This window comes from Trachemys scripta, chromosome 9, assembly GCF_013100865.1.
Source record: "Trachemys scripta elegans isolate TJP31775 chromosome 9, CAS_Tse_1.0, whole genome shotgun sequence".
Taxonomy (NCBI): Eukaryota; Metazoa; Chordata; order Testudines; family Emydidae; genus Trachemys; species Trachemys scripta.
The window spans coordinates 82,357,089-82,369,832 of record NC_048306.1 but is presented as its reverse complement, the minus strand read 5'-3'; the positions used below and the strand labels follow the sequence as shown (position 1 = coordinate 82,369,832).

General features: G+C 37.2%; 1 protein-coding gene across 5 annotated transcripts in view; it reads right to left on the bottom strand.

Annotated features, from left to right (window-relative positions):
* Nucleotides 1-12,744, bottom strand: part of LOC117882507 (schwannomin-interacting protein 1) — a 106,227-nt gene that overhangs the window by 42,640 nt on the left and 50,843 nt on the right. The window contains exon 1 of one of the 5 annotated variants that reach the window (XM_034780817.1): nt 9,689-9,944. The exons of the other annotated variants lie outside the window; for them this stretch is intronic. Coding sequence (XP_034636708.1) covers nt 9,689-9,718 — 30 coding nt within the window. The 5' untranslated portion in view covers nt 9,719-9,944. Of the gene's footprint in view, nt 1-9,688; nt 9,945-12,744 lie in introns of those variants that run through there. 5 annotated transcript variants of the gene reach the window in all.

Sequence of the window (12,744 nt, the reverse complement as noted above, 5' to 3'; positions counted from 1 at the left end):
ATCGGGAGTTCCGGGGGGGGGCTGTCAGGGGGTGGGGAGTGGTTGGATGGGGCGTGGGAGTCCCAGGGGTCTGTCTGGGGGTGGGGGTGTGGATAAGGGTTGGGGCAATCAGGGTACAGGTAGGGTCCTAGGGGGCCAGTTAGGATGGGGGGAGGGTCTCAGGAGGGGGCAGTCAGGGGACAAGAGGCAGGGAGGCTTAGGTAGGGGGTGGAGTCCTGGGGGCAGTTAGGGGCAGGGGTCCCAGGAGGGGGCAGTCAGGGGACAAGGAACAGGGGGAGGGTTGGGGGTTCTGAGGGGAGCGGGAAGTGGGAGGGGCAGGGGCGGGGCTAGGGCAGGACGGGGGCGGGGCTCCTCTCGTCCTCTTTTTTGCTTGCTGAAATATGGTAACCCTAGGTTTGGGCAGGAGAGTGGGGGCTAAGGTTTGGTCAGCAGGTACACAGAGCTTTTTATTTTACTCAGGGGCATGAAAATTAATCCACACCTATTAAGTCTGACTTCACTGAAGGTAAAAATCACATTTTATTCCTTTTTACCCTACATAAAGTTGGCAACCTACCTAGTAAGGATATCAAATGCTATCAAACATACATTCGGAATCTTCAAATTTGGGTATGGAACACATGGATTAGAATCATTGCACTATACTTTCAGAATACTTAATTTATATTAAGTACTTATGCATTCTGGGATTTAAATATTGTACAATATATGGCAAATTCATTTTCAGAAATAAAGCATGGAATGCTTTGAAGACAATTGTCTTTATGCAAGAAATGTTCTAGGTTAACTTGCCTGGACAATATATAATCATTATTAGACAGCATAAGGATTTTTGACACTATACTTTAATTTATGGAGAGCAAATAATTGTATTTTTAAATGAAAAACATCCTAATGGAAGAAACAAGGCAAGTTTTCTCATAAACCTTCACTGTTCTTGTAAAATACTGTGTTTATACTCAGGTATACAGTAAATAATTATATCAAAAAGTCTTTCTCCTCTATAATTTCAATATAAATTAAACAACAACATGAAGAGCTGGCGTTTATTCAGCCGTTTTACACTTGCTTCCCCCTTAAATTATCTGAAAAGGTCCACTGTTAATCCAGTGATAAAATACTGTGTCTGCCTATTAAAACTGATATTTAGAAATGCGTCAAAGTATTTCCTCATGGAATTAATACATTTCATGCAAAGGAGAAGATTCTGTTGAAGCAGTTAATCACTATGGGTTGATCATTTGTCCCTGGATAAAGAGCATATTCTTTTTACTCTTCCTGACAAAACAACATTGTAATAAATCAGAATGAATAAGTAAAAGAATTAAAAAACCAACCAACCTCCCCAAAAAAAAAAAAAAAAAAAAAACTAAACACAAAAACACACACCCCCCTTCAGGGTATGAAAAAAACATCTAAAGTGTTAACATTAAACAAACTGCACAAAGAGTTTATGCATCGTTTTAATTTAATCCAAGAGAAAGGATAGTTTTGTAGTTAAAGCCCTGGACTAGAACTTTTGCGATCTGGATTCAGCTCCCCACATCTGTCCTTGGACAGTCACTGACTCTCTGCCCTCATTTCCCAACCTGTACAATGGGAATAAAATGTTCTGTTTTATCTATTTAGATTATAAACTGTTTAGGGCAGGAGCTCTCTCTTATTACATGTATGTATGGTGTCTAGTACATGGGGCCATGCGCCCAGTGGGGACCTCTATGTACTATCACTACATAAATAATAAATGCAATTAATGTATGTGATGTGATTTTATTTCATTTCAACACCACTAAAGTAAAAGTCAAGCTTTTGGGCTTTGTAATTATGTTTAGGCAAAATGAAATGAAATGAAATGAAATGAAATCACACACACCACTGCAGTATCCAACTCAGAATAGTTTGCTTCTTTCATTAGACAAAAAGGAGACAGGTTCTATTTAGAATACATTCACACAGAATCTTTCACCTAAACGGCCTCTTTGCCCTTTATTTAAACTTTTTCAGGCTAATTACCCTGTCATCCAAGTACAGTTGGAGAAATGTCTTCGCTGAGATTCGCTCAGGACTAACTTTGTAAGGAGACCATCCGACAGGAAAAAAAAGTCATATCAGTTGATTTAGTTTATTAGTCTAGAACAGGGGTCGGCAACCTTTTAGAAGCGGTGTGCCGAGTCTTCATTTATTCACTCTAATTTAAGGTTTCGCGTGCCAGTAATACATTTTAACCTTTTTAGGAGGTCTCTTTCTAGAAGTCTATAATATATAACTAAACTATTGTTGTATGTAAAGTAAACAAGGTTTCAAAATGTTTAAGAAGTTTCATTTAAAATTAAATTAAAATAAAGAGCCCCCCCGGACTGGTGGCCAGGACCCGGGCAGTGAGAGTGCCACAGAAAATCAGCATGGCATGTGGGCCATAGATTGCCTACCCCTGGTCCAGAAGCTGATAATTCTGGTTTTAACTCAAATCAAATCACAACCTTAAATGAAAATTCTTTGTTCAATGAACATCTTCTTTCAAATGAGAGAGAAGAAATCAATTCAGAATACAGTACTATGCAATACAATAGGTTTCTGACAAAGCAGGGCCTCTTTGTACAATCTAACTACCATTTCTAGGGTCACATTGCAGCCACCAGCAATTGTCATTCCTCTCAGTAGCTTCTCAAGTACTGAGAGGACGAGGGTCATTGTACAAAGGCATTATACCTCCACTTCTGTTAGAGGGCATGCCACTACTACTATTTAAATTATTGCCTTGAAAACTAAACTATAAAACAAATGTATTTCTGGGTTGTCACAACATTGCAGAGCTGACTGGGCATTTCAGTAGACAGCTACTTTCTTCCCATTTGTAGTTTTTGGCAATAAAGCCAATTGGAGAGGATTACATGGCTGCTGTACATGCTGTATCCATTCAGATAAACAGTTCAGTCCCTAGGCCAGCCACTCTGGCACCCTTTATGTGCTTTAAATATATACACAGACAACATGCATTGCAGTCAGTTTAATGACATATACCAAGCTACATTATAAGGTACACTTAGCTTTTGTATTATTAGGTAAGGGTTACTTTTGTGAGAGAGAAGTCCATGTAAAATTTCGTCAGCTATGAAACTCGAATCATGGTTATAGTTACAAAAACTGTTTCTCCTTTCAGTGAATTTAAATGGTAGCAGTAGGGAAGAGAGAGTTTGAAGTCTGAGGTTGTATTTGGGGCATCCTAACATAAAAACTGGAACACATATTTAGTGCAGCTCTACTTTATTATTAGTAGTAGAATCACAGTAGCAACTTAAGAGGCCCCAATCAAGATAGGGGCTTCATTGTGTGGGGGCAGTATAGACACAAAGGGAGATAGAGTCTCTGCCTAAAAGAGTTTATAATTTAAATAGATGAGACCAAGGGAGAAAGAGTTAACAGAGCCATAAAGAGGGGAAGTTACTTCCCCAAGGTCACAAACAAGGTCAGTGGCTGAGCCAGGAATAGAACCAAGGTCTTCTAACTCTGTTCAGTCCTCTATACAATAGGCCATGCTGCCTTCCTGTGGCTCAAGCTGCTACAGTTAAGAATGCAATGTAATAACCCCCTCCCCACTCCTTCATATTCAAGGATCGAAATTAGTCACCCCCTTGAAGATATAAAACTATATATCAATTTCAAGCTATACCATCTTTTTGTGCATGCAAAGTCTGGGGGAAAACGCATTTCAATTTTCAGGTTTTATAAAAGCAAGAAAACAGGACAGATTAACTCTTACTTAGTCTTAAAATTAAAAACTTAATTTGTCATACTGATAGTAAGGCATGAAACAGTAAGTGCCTTCTGCTGTTTTTTTTTTTAAAGGTTACTAAAAATGAGCAATACAATTATAACTGAAATTTTTAGGAGTATTTTAAACATTCAGATTTAATTATGCACAGATAACACTTATCTGAGTCAATGAAATGAACAAAACTATGAACTATACATTTTCTAAGGTATGCCATAAAGAGAATGATAGAGAAGAGGCCATAATGATCTTCTTGTTCCAAGGATCCAATCTTTTCCAAAGAGTGCACTTTAGCAGATTAGCTAGTTAACTGATCCTGGTAAGCCAACTAGAGTACCTATACCTATGAACACCTCCCGCAATAATCTCAAAAGTGGTTGCTAGTTTATTATTTATTAGTAGAATTTACAGCATTTTTTATATATGGTTAGGTTATAAACAAGTTTGGAAGGATTACATTTCTATCAGTAAATGTCAATAAACATTGATTTCACTGTGCACACAAACGTATGAAAATATATTTTCATCAATAATAATCAAAATGAACAGATAGGCAATGTAAGAAAAATTCTGCTTGAGAACTTCTGAGAGTTTGATTTAAGGATATGTACTTTGTATATTTTAATATGTGATGTCGACAATTTGCATTTTAATGGTTATAAAGCTTTATCTTTTTGAATCTCAACTATCATTAAATGATTATCTGACCTTCCCCATAATTTCCTGCAACTGTAAAAATTTAAATTTATAAAAATAGAAAAAAATGCTTAAAATAATCAATATTATCCATCATAATTATAAAAAATAAAATTCTGCCAAGCCTAGAGAAATGTCATATCAATGGACAATTATTTAAGGAACACTTGTTTTATTATGAAGGTCTGAATGGGTTACTTTAGAAAAACTCTTTTAAAGTCGGTCCTATTATGAAAGTACCACTCTGAAGGCTGGCCATCATCCGTCTTCACATTTATACAGACATGTCTGAAAAGTTTCACAGGATGATCAGAAAGCACTTTCAGGTAGAGAAGGGGAGCTTTTTTCACAGCTCCAAAGAGAAAAAGAGCCAGCCTCATCCTTGCATTCTAACCTGCCTGTTGAAAGGGCTCCCGAGACCCCATTTCCTTGGCAGCAGGCTCCTTTAGTTTACTTAATAGTAGCAGTTTTTCCATTGGTGATCAGTGTGCCCTGGAGCTATTGATCTACTGAGCTCCAACTCCCTTGTTACAAAACGGTTTATAGCATTTACAAAATGCAGAAATCAGCTGAAGAAAAGAATGATTTTGGAAGATAGGATGGGTGCCATGTCTTCTGCCCTAATACAGGAGAAGTAGACTGCAATGTTGCCAACTCTTGTGATTTTATCTTGAGTCTCATAATATTTGGTGTCTTTCCTGAGTCTCTCAGCTTTCATTTCTAGTATTTATGGTTGCTAAGAAATCTTCAAAATGTGAATCCTAAAGGCTCAAAAAATAGAAAGCAAATAAAAGGACCCCCAAATTAGTTATGTTTAAAAATGTAATGATTTATAAATCAAATTTCATGATTTTTTGGAGACCCTGACTAATGATTTTTCAGTAGTTGATATTAGCATTACTGAGGCCATATGTATACTTCAGACCTTTGTTGATCTAGGTATATCAGTCACAGGTGTGAAGAAAAGTTAGCCCTGACTGACATAGCTGTGGCAGCAAAAGTCCCTAAAATGGCCTGAAACAGCAAGTACTTTAGGACCTCTCTTTCTTTTCCCAAGGAAATCAGGTGGCTGTTAGATCTACAGACAGTTCTTTACTGAAAGGACTCCTTTCAAAATGGAGAGCTTGTAGCCTACAAGCTGACCAACTCCCTAAGAATTCTGCAAAGGAAGAGGCATTTACTGAGAAATATCACTCTTCCCCTTCTTTCTATGGAAGTGCAGCAAGTCAAATTTAATACAAGTTTAATATGGAGGGGCATCCTGATGTTTCAGCACGTGTATATAGCTACCAAATTTTGTGCAGCTCCATATGACATTAATGCACAGAGATCATACAGAAAGCTTGGAGTAGCGCGGGGGTGAAATGTTGAGGAAGAGGGATCTGAATACAGGATTTGGGGACTGAACTGTTCCGGGGAGGGAAGGCTGAAAACTGAAGGTCCAAATTTCTGAAGTGATGCTGAACATGTTTTAGTTCAGTTAACACATGGAATTAAAACAGTTTTTAGTCACAATTCAAGCTGTACAAGTTGTCAGCAAAAGGTAAATATCCTAGTGTAGACAGAGCCACACTAGCCAAATTCCATCTAAGCAGATCTTGTCCTATGAATTGTGTCCCAGACCCTTCCTGAAATACCTGTTTTGGAGCTAATTCCAGGACTTCTAAGAAAATCAAATCTAATTGGTCATATCAGTTTTTTATCTGTGTATAAAGCCCAAGAATGTTTGACCTTTCAGCCAACAGAAATAGGTACATATCCAAATTGATGCTAGTCTACAAAACTGAATGGCTCCCATGGGCAATTTTCTGTTTAGGGAGTATTATATTACACAGAGATTCAGTTTCAATGTTTTGGAGTCCAGAAATTTATCGACTTTTAGAAGATCATCAGAAATAAGTCTGAGGTGGTGATATTTAACATTACTGCCATGTTAGTAGTAGTATTATGGTAGCATCTATGTAACAAAAAGGCAAACTCTGATCCGAAGAGCACACAATAGACTCATTCATCAAGATGAAGAAAATATGCAAGAAGCTGAGATTAGCTTGATTTTCAGAATAAATACAACCTTAACTATGTTACTCTATGCAAAGGGCACCTTAAGGATTTAATGGTGAACTGAAATGCTTTATTACTTAATACTAGTTAAGATCCTAAATCATTAAAATAGTACATGGGTATATTTAAATTGCAAGGAAGTACATTATAACAAAATATTTTATTTACTTATCAGGGCCTGAGTTAAGGTTGTATTTCTTCGATGCATGTTGATGACATCATAGCTGTCTCAAGTATTTTAAACAAATGTGAAAGTTCTGGTATTTTTCATGTTAAATTTGCAGGAGAAAAAATAGAGCCCTAAAGCACAGGTCTTGGGAGATTAGTTGAAAACACATTTGCAATTTACTTTTAAATTGTATTTATTCATAATGTTAACACTACACACATATTCTCTTAAATATTTCACTGATCTTAACAAGTGTTTGGCATTACTTACAAAAATAATTTCAATCACTTTTAATGGTGCTGTAATGGAGATTACCAACATACCAATGCCAATATGCCTGAACTGGATAGGCGATCTGTAATGGTGAAAGGGTCTATGCCTAATGAGTCAATACTAGTAGGGATGGCAGTGGTTTGTGTAATAATTATCAATTGGGAACTGGAAGGAGGCCACTACACAGCCTCAAGTGGTAATAACTTTTGGTCACCAGTGACCTGGTATGGATTCAGATTGATAACCTAGAAGTGAAAGAATTCATATTTCATTACTATATGACATTCAATTCCACTGCAATCAATGTATAATCCTTCCAATTTAAGAGATTTCATATATAAAAGCACGGATCATTAACCTTCCCAGGAGAGTTATCATATTATTTAGAATATGATCTAAAACTGTTTAATGAACATCTAGCATTTTTCTTCTTGGAATTGTGAATTCTGTTTAAAAATCTAATTTTATGGATCATCTTCTCAAGAATTTAGAAAGTAGCAGCAGCAGTTGATTTAGGTCAAACAAGATCTGTGTAGTGAGATGTGTATAAATGAATTGCTTTTTGCTGTCTCGGGTTTTAAGATAAAACTGTGCTGCTGATCCACCACTCTAGGATTCTTATGGTAGCATAATATACAGTCCTGCTTAGCATTTAGAATTTATTTTTTAAACAGCCACTGCAGGGATTTAACATCTCAACTGTATAGGGTCTCTCTCTTTACTAAGTGTATTTTAAGGCTCTGATGAAACCCAAAGCACATTTCAAAAAGTAATTTGACCACAGATATCACACGTGACTATAGCAGCCTTAACATTGACATTTTCCCTTCCCCCCATCACAGCCCGTGTTTAGGGAAGCCACCCTTCCTCTCTAGCTTGCTGAAATCCAATCATTTATGGCTTGTAGTTTGATTCTAAACCCTGGATTGCTGATCACAGAAGGATTAAAACTTGACCTCCGGGTTAAAGGGTTTGATTATTTGGGTTGTTTCGTTGCTCCGTGCAACCAAACAGAGGTATTTAAACAAAACAAAGATCATTCTCATATGATATTTTTCTAAAATAAAGATTCACATACGACTAGTGATTTATGTCAATATTTTTGTTTTGAAAGAAGACATTGTAACGAATAAGCAGATTAAAAGTATTAAAAATGTAGCCATACTATGATCACACAAAACCAAATGCTTTAGGATGCTACCCAGCCTAACAGCAGCATTCTTGACTGAACCTAATGTATCTTCACTTAGTCACAGTTCCCAGAAGACTGGCTTCCATTTGAGAAGAGACAATAGGCGACCTTTAACCCTTCAGTTCCCAGAACTATGCTGGGAAAACATTCTCAGAGACACAACAATGATGCTATTTACTAAATTACTAACGTGACAGGCTAAAGGCTTCAGAAAACTATTTAAATACATTTTTAGAAGGGGATAGACTGGAATAATTATTTTAAACTGCTAATTGGATTAAAAATCTTCAAACTCAAAAATCATTTTTTAACTCTGTACTATGTGTATATACTGGTACTTTGGTTTACTTCCCTTCATGCTATAATGCTGTTTTATGCATGCGGATATATGTGTTTAACAGTAATCTTCAAGCAGGACCAAGCCGTGGGAGTGGAATCTGTAGGTAGGTAGGTAGGTGTGTGTGTGTATATGTGTGTGATAATACTGTCCCTCTACTGTTAGGAAAGTGAAGTAATGTCAGTGTAAACGCCTAAATTCTTACTTTGCCCTATGGAAAGGTAATACATTAGTCTTTGTTACCAATTATCTTCTCATCTTCATCTCTGATTATTAGCATTGTGGCAGTGCCCAGAGGGCCCAACCAAGATTGGGACTCTACACTGTGCTCGTGCTACAAAACACATAAAAAGGCACCGTCTCTGCCCCAAAGACCTTGCAATCAATTAATCCATATTTTGATTATTTATCAAAATAGCAAACCATCATGTAAACAATGAAAAGACAGCATTTGAAAATGACGACTACATTTTAATGCATCTACCAGGATAAATAGGCAATTACGGACAGTGAATATAGAACTCTTAAAAATATTAAAAGCTAATTTCTCTTCATATATAACTACGAAGGTGCTAAAACAGCCACTTTGTTCAAGTAATTTAAATCAAGTACTCTCATTTATACTTGTCGTAACAGAGTAAGTGTTGACGCATTATATAACATAAAATGCAACTCGTTCACAAAGACTCAGATGAATACATATTACTGAATGTAAAGCATCAATGAATGGAAGTGGCAGAGAAAATAAATCAGTTATCTGTTCCTTTTCCACTTAGTTCATCTAAATATTTTTACTGTATTAGTGAACATTGTGTAGTGTACACAAGAATTTAGACATTGACACACTGAAAGTTAACATTTAAAATATTGTTTACTATTATTTTATGCACTTGTTATTTGTTCCATAATTTGCTTCCCAAAATTGTTTCCCCATTTCTTAAAAAGCTCTTCATTTAAAGGAGTTCCTCTATCCATATAGGCATACATGTCAGGACAAATTATACCTATATAATTCACATTTTACAAGCCAACTAAGCATTATTTTCTACACTGCTCATCAGATTTACAACAAACCACAGTACTAACAATACTGTAGAAGCCGAAGAGAGACAACCTGCTGCACTGAAAAAGGCAGGCCTTTCTCTCCCCAAAGGATGCCTATCATCGTAACAGAGCTTTAATTCTTACCTGATACGAACAGTTTTCCTGGTGTACCATCTCAGTGCATCATACAGAGAGCAGACACCAAAGCCAGGAATGTTTACAGAAGCTGCACAGTTAAAATGTACAGCATCTGAAGGAGAAAAGAACGCCCTTGTAAGGCGAGAAGCTTCCTGCAGATTAAAATGGATGCTGTTTCTGCTGTTTCAACCTGCGCAATGGCACTGCCTTTGCTAGTGAGGAGTGTAGCAGTGCTGTTCTCCTCAGGGAACTAGCAATGAGGTCTAACAACATGTAGCTGAGACTGTGATGGGGGAGGGGGTTCACTCATCACTAGCACAATCGGCCAATTATATTATAGACACAAAGAAAAGGATCAGTCTGAGGCTGGTGTGACCTTCTGGTGCTTTCTGAAGGCAGTTAACTGATGTGGAAACATTCTAGTCCTCATTAAAGGGAAAAAAGGGGGGGGGGGGAGAGAGAGAGAAATCAATACTTCACTTGAACATTTCTGACCTTCGGCATCATTCTCCCTCCCTATAGCCATTCTTCGATTACTGCTTAGAAGTTTTAATGAGGCTTACAAACAGAGTCATAATTGTATTACAGAAATATAAACAATTGCCTTGGTAATTTAAAAACATGAATCTATTTCAATCAAACAACATTTCTTTCTTTGGACAAGACCACATCCAGCTGAATAAACCAAACTCAGGTGTACATTCCACCCAAAAAAGAATCGAGGTATGTATTCCGTCTTCCCAAAATAGATTTTAAGATACTGAATCATTAAATAATAGGTAGGACTGCATTCTAGTTATTTTCTTTTAACAATGTATCTGAGAAACATAAAATCTTTTCTTGAAAATATTTTCTAACATTTCCTGTGAAGTATAATTATAGGATGCAATGGTGTTTAAAGAATTTACTTTCTATATTGTAATGTCCATTGTGAGCTGGAGCTTTGAACACAGATATTATCCAATACAGGGAACAGTTAATGCCACACAGTTTGTTTCAAACGAAACAGACATCTGTGTTCTTGGCAACAGCCCCAAACAAAAAATAGGCTATTCTATAACTAAATTTCACTGATGAAAAGAAATCTGAAGATCAGACAAATATCCAGAGGAAACTATACAGCCACAGTTTGCCTGCACAGCATTTTTAGGAACAACTATGACTTGGTATTTTAGATCTGAGCTTGTTTATTTTTGTAATACCCTGTCATCCAATCCTCAGATGAGAGATAATTAGGCCTGAAAATTCTTAGAGGCTAGACAAATATTCCAAAACAGCAGTGATAATTATTTAAGAATAACTAAACAAACATTAATTTTTGTAAATCTTCTATTGCACTTTCAGAATAATATTTTGAGATTATACACTGGTTTTACAAATGGCAGTACAGGTCAGACTGTAATTCTCCACATATAAAAGAAACTAAATACAAACTTTGTATTCCATTGATGAACAGTCTTATTATAGAAGACAAGAGTGAAAGAAGAAATAAAATACTATTTTACAATTTCTCAGAATTTGTGACCTTGGGCTGGGAGTTTTAGCAAGTAGCTCATAGAAAAACGTGAGATTTCAGAGTCACTTTCACCGCTGGGCTGCTCACCTTCAATTTAAAACGGTGAAAAAAATGTTAGGTGGTCCTGGCACATTAACAGTCAAGTGTTAATCTGTAAAACACTGAGGCCAGATTGTGCCTAGCTCTTGTGTAAGTGCTAGGACATCAGAGCATTTTTTTCCTCTTGTATTCAAGAAATGCTCCCTCCTAATACTTCTAACCATACAGAAAAGAGCATGGAGACATCCAGACATCAGGCGAAGAGCACGTTCCTATGGTACATCACAGTGCTCATGCTTCCTCCCTGAATGCTGCAGAACTCCAGGAGGGATTGTGCCAATCAGAGACAAATCCTTCCAGAGCTCAACATAGGGTGGTGCGTCTGCACCAATCCCAAGCCGACCAGTGCCTATTATGCACAATCTAGAGCTCAATGTTAATAGACACCTTCAAACTCTGCCAATCTTTGCATAGGAATACAAGATGTCTCCAGTCCTGCATAATGCCATCCCCTGGGATTGCCCCTTTAATAGCGTAGCTATGATGTTCCAATCTCTTGCTAGCTCACGTAATGATGATATCAATGAAGCCATGCTTCTTTCACTGCACTGCCAGTGGAGAAGACATGCTGACCTGAAGTCCCTCAATTTACCCTGGAGGAGACTGCTGCTTGATGTATTATAGACTAGGCTATTGGTAAAACATGGTAAAAAGTTAAAATGTACTGAGTAATATTCATTTTTGCACAATATCCTGTACTGTATGAAAATGCACAAAACTATCTCTGCAATAAAAAACTATATGCTTCTCCTTCCTAAATCTATTATTTCTATAAATTGGAGAATGCCAGTTTCATTACTGAAAAGCTATCAGCGTATCTCTTCTATATTATTTGCATTAAGAACAGGAGTACTTGTGGCACCTTAGAGACTAACAAATTTATTAGATCATAAGCTTTCTTGGGCTACAGCCCACTTCTTCGGATGCATAGAATGGAACATATATTGAGGAGATATATATACATACATACAGAGAGCATGAACAGGTGGGAGTTGTCTTACTAACTCTGAGAGGCCAATTAAGTAAGTGAGTAAGTCCATTAATTAAGTCCATTTCCTGGACACTACTGTGCTAATAAGCGATGGTCACATAAATACCACCCTATACCGGAAACCTATTGACCGCTACACTTACCTACATGCCTCCAGCTTCCATCCAGGACACACCACACGATCCATTGTCTACAGCCAAGCTCTAAGATATAACCGCATTTGCTCCAATCCCTCAGACAGAGAAAAACCTAAAAGATCTCTATCAAGCATTCTTGAAACTACAATTCCCACCTGCTGAAGTGAAAAAACAGATTGACAGAGCCAGACGAGTACCCAGAAGTCACCTCCTACAAGACAGGCCCAACAAAGAAAATAACAGAACACCACTAGCTATCACCTTCAGCCCGCAACTAAAACCTCTCCAGCGCATCATCAAAGAGCTACAACCTATCCTG